This window comes from Salvelinus fontinalis, chromosome 24, assembly GCF_029448725.1.
Source record: "Salvelinus fontinalis isolate EN_2023a chromosome 24, ASM2944872v1, whole genome shotgun sequence".
NCBI lineage: Eukaryota > Metazoa > Chordata > Actinopteri > Salmoniformes > Salmonidae > Salvelinus > Salvelinus fontinalis.
In genome coordinates this window covers 316,380-332,520 of record NC_074688.1, presented here as the reverse complement: position 1 = coordinate 332,520, position 16,141 = coordinate 316,380, and the positions used below count along the sequence as shown (strand labels likewise).

Below are 16,141 nucleotides of genomic sequence, written 5' to 3'. Positions count from 1 at the left end.
AACCAGTAGCATAAAGCTTTGTAATACACCTGTCGTGAGCCCTAGACCTGTAGAGGCAATAAATTACATCAGCATAATTCAACTCTGACATTAATGTATTTTATGTCATTTTATGTCCATAACGCTCCTGCTACACCAGGTAAAACTAGGCTACCTGTATGAGTTAGGATAACAATAATACGTCTATAGGTGGCTATTCAGGTGACACATCATGTGAAGTGATTTCGGCATGGATGACCCGCCAACTCAGCTATACCGTCAACTCAGATTCGTGGTCGTAATAAAAAATATTTCCCTTACAAATCAGTTATAATACATGCATGCACAAAATGCAGAAGACTTTACTCCGAGCTGAGCCCTTATAGCCTAATTCATAATTGCATTTGTATACTTACATCATCTGTACATGCGGGTGTGATGATGCCGCTGAGCACTAGCAACAGGAACGCTGGAGCAGTGCGGGAAAAGTGAGAAAGTCCGTCATTTCAGTTGGATACCTTTGTAACTGTAAAAGCAATGCAGCAGCCCTCTTGAATAAATGTGTTTTAAAAATAAGAAGAAATAGCCTACGGCTCGCTGTCACTGCGACGGATTTCTGGACTTTGATCGGTGGTGGTGTAGATCACTATCCTTAGATATAGCGCGTGGTAAAGATAACCCTCAAGAAAAACAGTGCTTTTACCTTCGAGCCCCCATTCACACCTGTGACAGCTAAGTATTTTAAGGCTAAATAATACACCCAAGTCATAGGCTACAAAGTGTAACTGCTGAGTTATAATAAGAACGAGTGGGACATACAATCGTCGAGAAACATATTGTATACGTTGGAAAAGTGAGTACGGTCAAGTGCTGGTTTAAGAATGAGCGGTGTACACTTAAATACCGTAATACTTTGTGACTAGGCTGTTATTTTTATGTTTCTAGGCTGTTAATTAATAATGATACATGGTGATGTGTTCTATATAGTATTATATACATTTTTCTAGGTAGGTCTATTAATCCATTTGATAATATAAAAATAAACCGGATAAATGTATTGTCAAATATAGTTGCGCTCTTTAGGTTAGTTACGGTATGAGGTGCGGAGTGGAAGCAGTAGCCTCAATACTTACTAGCGGTTGTTGAGGTCTCTGTGTTTCTGTTGTACTTCGTTCAACTTTTTGTTGTTTTATTTTCTTCAATGATATGAAGCTAAATGACACAGCGATTCTGAAATAGCTAGGCTCTTTTTGCATGACACTATTTAGGGATAAAGGTGATGGTTTTTCGATTTAAGGAACAAGTGTATGCGAAAGTATTGTCACAGTGGGACTTGAACTTGCACGACATTTCGTCCACGGAGTCCGACACAGTGTATCAAGACTGGGGTAAGCGTTTTTTTATTGCATAGCAACACCTATTGCCTACAATAAAACTCTGCGTTAGATTGGGACGATTCTCTCACCCTATCTAGGATATGACGGGTAGACCTAATCATAAAATTCCTCCATAGCGCCAATATCTATTATACATGTATTGGGAGGCATTTGCAACGGTTTCATTCGTTGCCATATCTTCACGACGTGTTTAATTTTATTGTAGGTTAATTGAATTCGCAGGATTATTACCTAGACACATTTTAACCAATTTGATCTTTGTGGGAATATACTCAGACTATGCATTTCAACGTATTTTTTACATGAATAATTTAGGCTACATACATATTTGATTCGGTAATATATTTCTTATAGTCCCAAATGTATCTGGACTAGTAGCCTATTCCCACAGTAGGGCTTGGGGACCTATTTTGTCAAAGCAATTCAGTATGCATGTATCACAAAATCAGCACAGTGTCCCCGCAATACTGTGCTCAATCCCCCTCAGGCTTATCTTGAATACAGTTACAGTGGTGCACGATTGCATTGAGAGCTGTGTAACATCAGTAATAATCAGAGGTCATAATGATGATCATCATCATATCATCATTGGTTGCGGGTTTTGAGGGTTAGCCTAGAGAAAATTGGGCACAAGCAGGAATATTTTTGTTGTTGAAAATCTCAGCATGTGATCTAATAACCTGGCTTTCATTTTGATGTTTGAACATATTCATACATTATAATGATGAACCCTTTATCTCAGGCTGCCTGCCTATGAACCAGCTTTTCGTGCAATGAGAAAGGATCCGCAAAGTCCATCTTGATCACAGTTCATCAGGTCACAGGCATTTGTTATGACAGTGTTGTGTGTGTGTGTGTGTGTGTGTGTGTGTGTGTGTGCCTATGTATCCATCCATTCATCCACACTCTACTCATTCATTTATTACTATAATTTTTTCATTCGTTAGTGCATCTTTAACTTTGCCAACTAAGGAGATACATTTTATCCATTTAACAAATGGATGATTTTATAAATTCAGGAATGAAAATGACATTTGATTTATGAATTGACTAAGTTTCAATGGAATTGAACCCAACACTTTTACTGTACATCAATTTACTCTATTTGCCGTCATATCTGAGAGTATTCCGTCTCTTATCATTGTTTGTCTATCTCATAGGAGAGGTCGAGAGGCAGAGTCTCATCGTTGGTGTTGAAGCAATCAGAGGCAAGGCAGAGGTCAAGGGCTTGTCTGGAAGCGGGACACGCCCTAAGTGGCGGAGATGACGGTCTCTACCTGCTGCACCACCTGGACCAAACTCCCTCTCTGGTCAGATTACCAAATCACATCTTCTCATGATCCCATTGTCTAATTTTCTCTCATTTCCTTCCGTTCACATCTTCTCCAACTCTGCTTGGCCAAAACAACCCATAGCCCCTTACCAGCATGGTGGCTGGTGGCACTTTAAATCGGAGGACAGGCAATAGTCATGGCTGAATGGTATCAAACACATTCACATTCCATTCACTCAGTTCTAGCCATTATTAGGAGCTGTCTTCCCCTCACCATCCTCCTCTACCCTTTCCCCCAACTAGTGCCTTCCACGTTTGGTGTTTGCAGATCTGAAGGAATCAGACAGGTGTAGGAATATGGAGTACTGCTTTCACAGTACTGCTCTACGAGGGATATACTCTAATTCTCCTCTCCCCCCCACCTCCCCGGAAAAACCCTCCCCTAACCCAGACGCAGCCTGGGAAGAAACCCGGGTCTGTTGTGACGACTCTAGCACTGCGATGCGCCAATCAGGAGGCCCAACCTACATTTCCTTTAATTTTCTTTTATTATTATTTCAAAATGGTCTAAAAACAACATTGCCAGGGCAATTCAAGCATAGCCAATATGCAGTGACAATGTATTGGGCCTATAGCCTACTGCACAAACCTCATTGCTATAGAACTGTTTTTAATTGGTTAATGTTGCATAGGCTTAAGTCATGTTTAAAAAAAAATCTGAGCAGTAGATCTTGGATTGCATTTTGACTGAGAAAGTGATCATTACTCAGAAAAGTTTGGTGACTACTGCTCTATAGCTCAGATCACCGTGTCTGCACAGTTTCCTCGCGCCATAGACTGTAAAAAGAAGCCTCGAACACACAAAAAAGCGAATAATGTGAGATTTCAAAACTTTTAAAACCATGACCACATGCTTCTACACCTGCATTGCTTGCTGTTTGTGGTTTTAGGCTGGGTTTCTGTACAGCACTTTGAGATATCAGCCGATGTAAGAAGGGCTATATGAATACATTTGATGACTAGAGAGAGATTCGACAAATACAGCAAATACTTGCTGTTTTATGAGTAAGTTCATGTTTAAGTTGTCAATCAGGACTGTCAACACTTTGTTCAACAGTTTTATAAGCCATAAAATGTGTGTTCTCCCTACTTCCACTCACGCTACAACCAGCACTGCAGCTGCAATGAATGAGCGTAGCAAAGCTTGCGTTGTTATTATTTGCGGCTTATGTCTTTTTTAATATAGAGGAATAGTTCAACGTTATTTGGTGCATGAGTCAGAAATAATGCACTGCGACTTAAGTTTCGCCTTCAGCTGGAAGACTGTGCCCCCTTTTCTCAGCGGAGGGAGAGAGAGGAGGGACGGTGAGAGGCAGCTCACCACTGCTCCCTCAATCAGTCAATCAATCAAATGTATTTATAAAGCCCTTTTTACATCAGCAGATGTCAAAGTGCTATTCAGAAACCCAGCCTAAAACCCCAAACAGCAAGCAATAGGAAAAACTCCCTAGAAAGGCAGGAACCTAGGAAGAATCCTAGAGAGGAACCAGGCTTTGAGAGGTGGCCAGTCCTCTTCTGGCTATGCTGGGAGTAGATGATGGTCAGTCTCTTCCCTCAGACTGACCATCAGATGCAGATACTGAAAAAACAGGCTTCTGGCAAACATTTGTGGCAAACCTTTGGCCAATTTCTCTCAGATTTGCGGCAAACTCATATTTTCACATGCAAATTAGTTTTGTGGCACTGGGTCAATATTGGCCAAAGACAGCATTGGGTTAATTCAACCCCGTGGGAGTGGGTTGTGTTTTTAACCCAGCACCTTGAGTTGAGCAAATTATACTATATTAAAACAACTCGGTGTGTTGTTGGGTTGTGACATAAACCCAGCACATTGATTGGGTTGGCGGATTGACCCAGCAGCTGGGAATTTTTTATGTCAATTTCAGTGCAATCCTAATTTCAATTTTGCTTATATATTTTTGCCTTCCCTACCATCCCTTTCCTACACAATCAAAATACAATGTTGAACTTCAGAACACTCAGATTACAATCGGATAAAAACAAAGCCTGTGTGTGTGACACAGTCTCAAGTGGTACACTATTAACACAGATCTGTCTATCAGACAGTGCCAGAGCAAATCAATAGATATTCACATTCACTGACACACTTCAGCTATCTTAGGCTATTTTAGGGGACAACACACACACACACACACACACACACACACACACACACACACACACACACACACACACACACACACACACACACACACACACACACACACACATCATGCTGTTTTGCCATACAATAATGTTCTACATTTGGGTCAAGTCAAAACATTGTTACACAGACAACAAGTGTAAAATATTAAATGTGATGGTCACTCTACTAAGGACATGGACAAATGACTCATTACTTAAGTAATAACTGTATTTCACTCATAAATAACTTTTCACAATTCCCAAAATGTAACATTTCTATTTAAAATAAATTGTGATAGAATGAAAGTATAGCGGAACACATTTCAGCACAGCTTGAACCAAAAATGTTATTATATATATTAATCATACAAATAAATACATATTTGTGCAACAGTAGTTGAACTAAAGACAAACGTGACTCACCACCAGGATTCGGTTTTATGTAGCAAAATTTGAAATTATTTTTCTTATATTGGATAAAAGTAGAGCTACAAAATAGTATATCATACTCTGCATTTGGGCAACAATGGGAATGTAATTCTGCCTTGAAAGTTGATCAACTTGTATACTCACTTTTGAGAAAATGGCCTTTGAATGTTTTGGTATCTAGTGAAGAGCTCTTCTTTGTATACACCCATTCAGCATCGTTCTCACCTGCTTAAGCTTTAGCCCCACTCATCTCGTTTTGCTTTCGGAGCGCACACTTGACGCTCTGGCCGGTGATTTGTTTACCTCTGGATAACATGAAAACAGCCTAACTAGCCCTGCTGGCAACAATTTCATTACGCTTTTTTGAAGATGTTTACTGACGCCGGCCATATTCAACTAGTGTTGTACATACGTCACGTAACGTTAGCTAACGAGCCAGCCAGCTAACGTTAGCTAGTTAACTTCTTACGGCTGAAATCCCGTTAACGTGATTGATATGACAACAGCCAGTGAAAGTGCAGGGCGCCAAATTCAAACAACAGAAATCTCATGATTAAAATTCCTCAAACATACAAGGATTATACACCATTTTAAAGATAAACTTGTTGTTAATCCCACCACAGTGTCCGATTTCAAAAAGGCTTTACGACGAAAGCATACCAAGCAGCACCTAGTCACAGAAAAACACAGCCATTTTTCCAGCCAAAAAGAGGAGTCAAAAAAAGCAGAAATAGAGATAAAATGAATCACTAACCTTTGATGATCTTCATCAGATGACATTCATAGGACTTCATGTTACACAATACATGTATGTTTTGTTCGATAAAGTTCATATTTATATCCAAAAATCTCAGTTTACATTGGCGCGTTATGTTCAGTAATGTTTTGCTTCCAAAACATCCAGTGATTTTGCAGGAGCCACATCAATTGACAGAAATACTCATAATAAACATTGATAAAAGATACAAGTGTTATGCATGGAATTATAGATAAACTTCTCCTTAATGCAACCGCTGTGTCAGATTTCAAAAAAGCTTTACGGAAAAAGCACACCATGCAATAATCTGAGTACAGCACTCAGAGACCAAAACAAGCTACCCGAAGCTACAGATACCCGAAGTCAGAAATAGCATTATAAATATTCACTTACCTTTGATGATCTTCATCAGAATGCACACCCAGGAATCCCAGTTCCACAACAAATGTTTGTTTTGTTTGATAAAGTCCATAATTTATGTCCAAATACCTCCTTTTTGTTAGCGCGTTTAGTTCACAAATCCAAATTCACACGGTGCAGGCACTTAGTTCAGACGACGGTTCCATTACAGTTTGTAGAAACATGTCAAACGATGTATAGAATCAATCTTTAGGATGTTTTTATCATAAATCTTCAATAATATTCCAACTGGACAATTCCTTTGTCTTTAGGAATGAGAAGAAACGCAGCTAACTCTCACGGGGGCGCACGAGACTGAGCTCCTGGCATTCTGCCAGACCTCTTAGACAATCAGCTCTTATTCTCTCCCCCTTCACAGTAGAAGCCTGAAACAAGGATCTAAAGACTGTTGACATCTAGTGGAAGCCTTAGGAAGTGCAATCAGACCAAATTGTACACTGTATATTGGATAGGCAAAGACTTGAAAACCTACAAACCTCAGATTTCCCACTTTCTGGTTGGATCTTTTCTCAGGTTTTTGCCTGCCATATGAGTTATGTTAAACTCACAGACATCATTCAAACAGTTTTAGAAACTTCAGAGTGTTTTCTATCCAAATCTACTAATAATTTGCATAGCTTAGCTTCTGGTCCTGAGTAGCAGGCAGTTTACTCTGGGCACCTTATTCATCCAAGCTACTCAATACTGCCCCCCAGCCATAAGAAGTTAAACAACAATGAACACAGTGCCAACAATGCCACAGTGCTGGGAGCTAACCAACCAGGTTCAATGTTAGCTAGCTAACATTAGGCTCTAACTAGAAAAGCAAATGGCTCTGGGATACAAATAATAACGTCAGCTAGGGAGCCAGCCAGCTAATGTTAGCTAGCTAGCTAACAGTACACTTTAGCTTGAAATGGAACCAATATCTGAAAATGTATCTAGTTAATGCTAGACTATCTTACCTGTATACATCATCATGATGGATGCGTCTCCCTGTCAGGAGTGCCATACCACGGTTGCCCTTAGTTTGAAGATGTAATCCGGAGACAGGTCTTTTCTCCATCTCTTTAGCTACCATACTCTAATTCCACTGATTTCAAAACTTTATCCTCCAGAAAGTGGAGAGCAACACTTATGGAGCTCCACTACTCAATACATTTAAAAAAATCCGCGTTCGACAGGATTACCAACACAGACTGATGAGCTCAAATAGACAGAAGCCTTCTATATGGCAGACCAATCCAAACTCATCTCTCGGCATGTCCAGCCCCCTCATTATCTCAGCCAATCATGGCTAGTGTGAAGGCTGCTTATTTTTTCTGTGACTTAACCAACAAGACTTGTAATTTAACAATTGTATTCATATTTACAGTTGGCATACAAGGTTGTTATTAAGGCACATGAAAGTTCACAGGTTCGAGAAGGCATTTCTGCCAAAAACACATTTTGATAAGAAAATAATTTTACATTCAAACGGCTCTCCTGTGAAGTCGTGACTTGCGACATTTGCCTAGTTTCCTGAATTGGGTCACAAACAAGCACATACCGTATAGTAGGCAAAATGCACTAATGCATTAAAACTTCTTCTGGCTGCAAGCCCGACGTCGGTACACTTATGACAACAGCCAGCTCAAGTGCAGGGCGCGAAATTCAAAATATATTTTTTAGAAATATTTAACTTTCACACATTAACAAGTCCAATACAGTATTTGAAAGATAAACATCTTGTGAATCCAGCCAACATGTCCGATTTTTAAAATGTTTTACAGCGAAAACACCACGTATATTTATGTTAGCTCACCACCAAATACAAAAAAGGACAGACATTTTTCACAGCACAGGTAGCATGCACAAAACCAACCTAACTAACCAAGAACCAACCAAACTAACCAAGAAAGAACTTCATCAGATGACAGTCTTATAACATGTTATTCAATAAATCTATGTTTTGTTCGAAAAATGTGCATATTTGAGCTATAAATCAGTTTTACATTGCAGCTACCATCACAGCTACCGTCAGAAATAGCACCGAAGCAGCCAGAGTAATTACAGACACCAACGTCAAATACCTAAATACTCATCATAAAACATTTCTAAAAAATACATGGTGTACAGCAAATGAAAGACAGGCATCTTGTGATTCCAGCCAATATTTCCGATTTCTTAAGTCTTTTACAGCGAAAACACAATATAGCATTATATTAGCTTACCACAATAGCCAGAAACACAAGCCATTCCCCAGCAGCAAAAGTTAGCGATCGTAACAAACCAGCAAAAGATATATAATTTTTGACTAACCTTGATAAGCTTCATCAGATGACAGTCCTATAACATCAGGTTATACATACACTTATGTTTTGTTCGAAAATGTGCATATTTAGAGCTGAAATCAGTGGTTATACATTGTGCTAACGTAGCATCTTTTGTCCACAACGTCCGGAAATTTTTCTGACACTCACATATTCTGACCAAATAACTATTCATAAACATTACTAAAAAATACATGTTGTATAGGAAATGATAGATACACTAGTTCTTAATGCAATCGCCGTGTTAGAATTCTAAAAAGAACTTCATTACGATATGCAGTTTACGTTATGGCGAGAGCATGCCCAAAACCTGGCCGCAAACTACTAGTACACATGTACGACAGATATATGAAATAACATCATAAAATGGGTCCTACTTTTGATGATCTTCCATGAGAATGTTGTACAAGGGGTCCTTTGTCCAGAACAATCGTTGTTTGGATTTAGAATGTCCTCTTCTCCAGTCAATTAGCACGGAAAGCTAGCAAAGTGGCGCGAAGCTCTCCTTCCTGAACATACGCAGACAAAGCAACACGCCTAACGTCCCGAAAATTTTTCAATAATCTAATAAAACTATATTGAAAAAACATACTTTACGATGATATTGTCACATGTATCAAATAAAATCAAAGCCGGAGATATTAGTCGTCTATAACGACAGCTTTACAGAAGGCAATACCAGGTCACTTCTCGCGCGTTCCAGAAAACAGGAAATTGGGGTCACGTCATGCCAAGAGCTTTTATTCGACCTCAGATCATGTTATACACTCCATTTTTTCTCTCACTGCCTGTCGACATCTAGTGAAAGACGTATGAAGTGCATGTATACTAATAAATATCAAGGACATTTATAGGCAGGAAGTAAAACAGAGCATCGATTTTCCACTTCCTGTCAGGAAGTTTGCTGCAAAATGAGTTCTGTTTTACTCACAGATATAATTCAAACGGTTTTAGAAACTAGAGAGTGTTTTCTATCCAATAGTAATAATACTATGCATATTGTACGAGCAAGAATTGAGTACGAGGCCGTTTGAAATGGGCACCTTTTATCCAGGCTACTCAATACTGCCCCTGCAGCCCAAAGAGGTTAAAACAAACTAAAATTACATTTAACTGAGAGCATATTAGTATTGGAATATGAAGGGGATATGAAGGGGATACCTAGTCAGTTGCACATTCAACTGAAATGTGTCTTCACATTTAACCCAACACCTCTGAATCAGAGAGACACTCATGGCTCATCCATCCATTAATCTATTAATTCACACGAACATTTCCTCCTGTCACTTCTCACACTACATCGAAGAGCAGATACTTATCAACTATTGTTCAGTGGAAATGAGACATTCTCGCAACAGTCTTACTGCGGGGGATTCTATTCCTGGCAGCTGATACACTGGTCTCTAGGTAAGTTGATATCAAACACATAATACTACTTGAAGCACACATCCAGTGCCCCAAGCATTGTACCTTGCTCCAATGCCTGTCCACTAATGACTCTAAACACCTGTGAGCAGTCCCCAAGAGCCAACACGAATGGGTAGGGTCTGGTCACCACCACCTGGCGCAGGTACTCAACCATTTTGGTCCCAACCTGTTAGAAATCATTTGATTTTAGAATATGAGGACTTGTGCAAAGCAAACACTGACAATGCATCACACACAATTTATTTAGTATACTATATAGCCATTTACACATGAATATAAACACTCAATCCCAGTTTTATGCCTACATCTTCCATTAATTTGGGGTTGAGGCTCATAGGTTCATTTACACAACAATGTCTTGGAGTGTGCAGTGTGATTTTGGGATGCTGTTCCTTTCATTCAAGGTTTACAAATGCTGTCATATAATTTCTCCATCAATCTTCCTATGCCTATGTAACAGTATAACTTTAGTACGTCCCCTCGCCCCGACCTCGGGCGCGAACCAGGGACCCTCTGCACACATCAACAACGGTCGCCCACGAAGCATCGTTACCCATCGCTCCACAAAGGCCACGGCCCTTGCAGAGCAAGGGGAAACCCTACTTCAGGTCTCAGAGCAAGTGACGTAACCGATTGAAATGCTATTAGCGCGTACCCACTAACTAGCTAGCCATTTCACATCCGTTACACCTATCCACTATTTAAACTCGCAAGTCAATGAAGGACGTTCTGTCCTTCATTGGGAGGTGGGCCAGAATGGTGGGCCAGAATGTCTTCCTGCCAATCTTGTAGACTGGTGTTGGAAGGAGTGTATCTGGAGAGACGAATGTTTAGTGAATAACTTGATTGTTTAAGGCTAAAAAGGAATGAGCATCTAAGGCACCACCAGCAGGGTCATTTCAAATTATACTTGTACTTCTTGGGCTTGCTTTTCTTGGTTCGGCGAAGATAAGTTTTTTTGTCCTTGAAGACCGCAATCCAGTTCAGTGAGTTTCCCTGAGCAGTCCAGGTTTAAAATGGAGAAGTCCTGAGCAATCTGTAGTAAAGTAGAAAAATAGTTACTTTTCAATTGCAGTTAATCATTAGTTTCGCTATCACCTAACTCTTGAAGTCTTCCTGACCTCAGTCTGGAATGGCTCTTTTTTTTATATATATATATTTTTAAAATAAAATGTACCCCCTTTTCTCCCCAATTTTCGTGGTATCCAATTGCTAGTAATTACTATCTTGTCTCATCGCTACAACTCCCGTACGGGCTCGGGAGAGAGGAAGGTCGAAGGCCATGCGTCCTCCGAAACACAACCCAACCAAGCCGCACTGCTTCTAAACGCAGCGCGCCTCCAACCCGGAGCCAGCCGCACCAATGTGTCGGAGGAAACACCGTGCACCCGGCTCCCTTGGTTAGCGCGCACTGCGCCCGGCCCGCCACAGGAGTCGCTGGTGCGCGGTGAGACAAGGATATCCCTACCGGCCAAACCCTCCCTAACCCGGACGACGCTAGGCCAATTGTGCATCGCCCCACGGACCTCCCGGTCGCGGCCGGCTGCGACAGAGCCTGGGCGCGAATCCAGAGTCTCTGGTGGCGCAGCTAGCGCTGCGATGCAGTGCCCTAGACCACTGCGCCACCCGGGAGGCCCCTGGAATGGCTCTTTGATGTTGTCAGCACAATGTGTCAATAATGAAGGGGGCTGTGCTTTTAGTGGTTGGCTCTCCTCTGTGTCTTTCTCACTCAAACACCCACATGCACAGCCCAACTCATACCCCGAGTGCTGCCCCCTTCTATTACAATGGTTGGATTTTCAAATCCAAACAATGAGAAGTCTCAGCTTTTTTTGGGGGGGGGACTAATAAATATTGCATTAACAAACAGCCTCCTTTTCAGACCAGTGTGGTCTGAGTCACGTGGATCGCGTCAACCAGGCTAGTTAATCACAACAAACAGAATCAAATTCAAGTCTAATATTTTTGCATACAATTTAACCCACCATGCCTGGAGTATCCAGCAGACGTGCATACTCTCAGACAATCTCAACTGTCTTGGCCCCATTATGTTTGGTCCACTGAGCCCTCTGTTTCACGGTCCAGTTCATGTACTCAGCGACTTGGTTTGCCGGCCAGATGTTGTTCTTAAGCCACTCGTTCATCTGGGCTGCCCTCTCACATTTGACTCTGTCGTGAACACAACGTATTCAATTAATAATAAATTCCTTTTAACCACCAGTTTTCAAAATACACAACAAATCTTTCAACATGTACTTGACAAGACCCGACTACTTCTCAATTTTGTGTGTCGCTCGTTTTGCCCACAGTCCTATGTATTCATGTGTGTGTCTCGAGGACCTCGCCTCGTGTATAAAAAAGGTGGTGTTTACAGAATACTCACTGCGTTTAAGTCATTCATGTTCTTCTATAACTTCAGGCTATAGTCGAGTCGTCCAAAAGCAAGAGCGTTTCCTGGTCTATCTCCACCACTGCAGAAGAGAAAGGGGGTACCTAGTTAGTTGCACAACTGAATGCATTCAACCAAAATATGAGTTCCGCATTTAACCCAACCCCTCTGAATCAGAGGTGCAGGGGGTGCTGCCTTAATCGACATCCACGTTGCCCGGGGAGCAGTTGTTGTTAGGGGTTAACTGCCTTGCTCAAGGGCAGAACGGCAGATTTTTCCACTTTGCTGGCTCAGTGATTCGAACCAGCAACCATTCGGTTACTGGCCCAATGCTTTTAACCGCTAGACCTAACCGCTATGAGGAGTTTAAGGGATAGTTTCACCCACATTTCTAAATGATATACTTTGAGGAGGGAAGGGAGTGAATAGGGGCAGGGAGTAGCTTCGAGGTTAGAAAGGCAGGCCGATTACTGGCGGGTTATCGGTTTGAACTAGGGCTGACCCCAATTAGTCCACTGGTCGATTTCAGTAGCTGTGCGTGGGTAAAATCACTGAGAGTTACCGTAAGTCGCAAAGAAAACAGGAGCTGCCTCCAGCAGCATTTCAACTTCAACATTTCAACATCAAATCACCTCTGCTTAGTCTAATACAGTGACAACTAAAAGATAACAAAACAATTTAGTCAAATCAACATAAGCTAAATATGTTGTGGCTAATGGTTCTGATTTCTGTGCGCGTGTGTGTGCGTGTGTGCGTGAGCGTTCGTAGAAAAACATGTTGACTCACCATACTTGTAGAGGAACGCCAATGCCATCCTCCTTTCTTTCATGTTGACCGTTTCATGAAACAGTATACAGTACACGCTTTTATTTTTCCTTGTCCTAATCTACCTGGCTAAAATGTTTGCTCGCTAGTTTTAGAACACATTCTCATTCAAGGGTTTTCTTTATTTTTACTATTTTCTACATTGTAGAATAATAGTGAAGACATCAAAACTATGAAATAACACATATGGAATCATGTAGTAACCAAAAAAGTGTTAAACAAAGCAAAACATATTTTTGAATTTAGATTCTTCAAAGTAGCCACCCTTTGCCTTGATGAGAGCTTTGCACAATCTTGGAATTCTATCAACCAGCTTCATGAGGAATGCTTTTCCAACAGTCTTGAATTAGTTCCCACATATGCTGAGCACTTGTTGGCTGCTTTTCCTTCACTCTGTGGTCCAACCCATCCCAAACCATCTCAATTGGGTTGAGGTCGGGTAATTGTGGAGGCCAGGTCATCTGATGCAGCACCCCATCACTCTCCTTCTTGGTCAAATAGCCCTTACACAGCCTGGAGGTGTTTTGGGTCATTGTCCTGTTGAAAAACAAATGATAGTCCCACTAAGTGCAAACCAGATGGTATGGTGTATCGCTGCAAAATGCAGAATGCATACCATGCTCGTTAAGTGTGCCTTGAATTCTAAATAAATCACAGACAGTGTCACCAGTAAAGAACCCCCACACCATCAGACCTCCTTTTCCATACTTCATGGTGGGAACCACACATGCGGAGATCATCTGTTCACTTACTCTGCGTCTCACAAACACACAGGGGTTGGAACAAAAAATCTCAATTTTGGACTCATCAAACCAATGGACAGATTTCCACCGGTCTAATGTCCATTGCTCATGTTTCTTGGCCCTAGCAAGTCTCTTCTTCTTATTGGTGTCGTTTGGTAGTGGTTTCTTTGCAGAAATTTGACCGTGATGGCTTGAATCATGCAGTCTTCTCTGATCAGTTGATGTTGAGATGTGTCTGTTTCTTGTGAAGCAATTATTTGGGCTGCAATCTGAGGTGCAGTTAACTCTAATTAACGTATCCTCTGCAGCAGAGGTAACTCTGGGTTTTCCTTTCCTTTTGCAGACCTCATGAGAGCCAGTTTCATCATAGCCCTTGATGGTTTTTGCGAGTTCCTGAAATGTTCCGTATTGATTGACCTTCATGTCTTAAAGTAATGATGGACTGTCACTTCTCTTTGCTTAGTTGAGCTGTTCTTGCCATAATATGGACTTGGTATTTTGACAAATAATCTTCTGCACACCACCCCTAGCTTGTCACAACACAACTGATTGGCTCAAACGCATTAAGAAGGAAAGAAATTCCACAAAGTAACTTTTAACAAAGTACACCTGTTAAACCTCTAACGAGTCACAAACCCGGATCCGGGATCCCCCCCATCAAAAAAGCTGACTAGCATAGCCTAGCCTAAAGCCACAGGGATATCATATAATAAAATGTTCATGACATCACAAGTCCAAGACACCAAATGAAAGATACACATCTTGTGAATTCAGCCATCATTTCTGATTTTTAAAATGTTTTACAGGGAAGACACAATATGTATTTCTATTAGCTAACCACCATAGCAAAAGACACAACTTTTTTTTCCCACCATTGTTTTCCTGCATAGGTAGCTATCACAAATTCGACCAAATAAAGATATAAATAGTCACTAACCAAGAAACAACTTCATCAGATGACAGTCTGATAACATATTTATTGTATAGCATATGTTTTGTTCGAAAAATGTGCATATTTAAGGTATAAATCATAGTTTTACATTGCAGCCACCATCACAACTCTCACCAAAGCAACTAGAATAACTACATAGAGCAACATGAATTACCTAAATACTCATCATAAAACATTTATGAAAAATACACAGCGTACAGCAAATGAAAGACAAAGATCTTGTGAATCCAGCCAATATTTCAGATTCTTTAAGTGTTTTACAGTGAAAACACAATTTAGCATTATATTAGCTTACTACAATAGCCAACCACACAGCAGCATTGATTCATGCACGTTAGCGATAGCGAATAAACCAGCAAAAGATATTACATTTTTCACTAACCTCAAAACTTCAGCAGATGACAGTCCTATAACATCATATTACACAATACATATATTGTTTGTTCGAAAATGTGCATATTTAGCGGCACAAATCGTGGTTATACAATGAGAATAGTAGCCAAGCTGCCAACAAAATGTCGGGAGAAATCTTGGGAGAGGCACCTAATCTAATCAATAACTAATCATAAACTTGACAAAAAAATACAGGTTGGACAGCAAATGAAAGATACATTAGTTCTTAATGCAACCGCTGTGTTAGATTTTTAAAATTAACGTTACTACAACATACAGCGTGCGTTAAAGCGAGACCGCACCGAAATTAATGGCGGAATAGTAGTGTAACATTTTTCAACAGAACAACGAATTAATATCATAAATAGTTCTTACTTTTTGATAAGCTTCCATCAGAATCTTGTGCAAGTTGTCCTTTGTCCAGAATCATCGTTGCTCGGTTGTAGATTGTCGTCTTCAACTTAGGAATTAGCAGCAAACATTAGCTATGTGGCCCAGACGTGTCCAACTCTTCATAACGCAGCACAAAGAAAATTCCGAAAATCGCAATATACTGATATAAACTGATATAACTCGGTTTAAAATAACTACATTATGATGTTTTTAACACCTATATCGAATAAAATCATAGCCGGATATATCTAAGGCCTATAACGAGAG

General features: G+C 40.5%; 1 protein-coding gene and 1 long non-coding RNA gene across 2 annotated transcripts in view; one reads left to right on the top strand and one right to left on the bottom strand.

The window, feature by feature from the left end:
• Positions 1-831, bottom strand: part of LOC129821711 (uncharacterized) — a 31,261-nt gene extending 30,430 nt beyond the window's left edge. Inside the window, exon 1 of the long non-coding RNA XR_008754396.1 lies at positions 396-831. This is a non-coding gene — a long non-coding RNA (uncharacterized LOC129821711). The remainder of the gene's footprint in view (positions 1-395) is intronic.
• Positions 832-1,101: 270 nt separating this feature from the next.
• col4a4 (collagen, type IV, alpha 4) overlaps positions 1,102-16,141 on the top strand; it is a 171,419-nt gene continuing 156,379 nt past the window's right edge. Inside the window, exons 1-2 of the mRNA XM_055879286.1 lie at positions 1,102-1,367; positions 2,537-2,686. Coding sequence (XP_055735261.1) covers positions 2,640-2,686 — 47 coding nt within the window. The 5' untranslated portion in view covers positions 1,102-1,367; positions 2,537-2,639. The remainder of the gene's footprint in view (positions 1,368-2,536; positions 2,687-16,141) is intronic.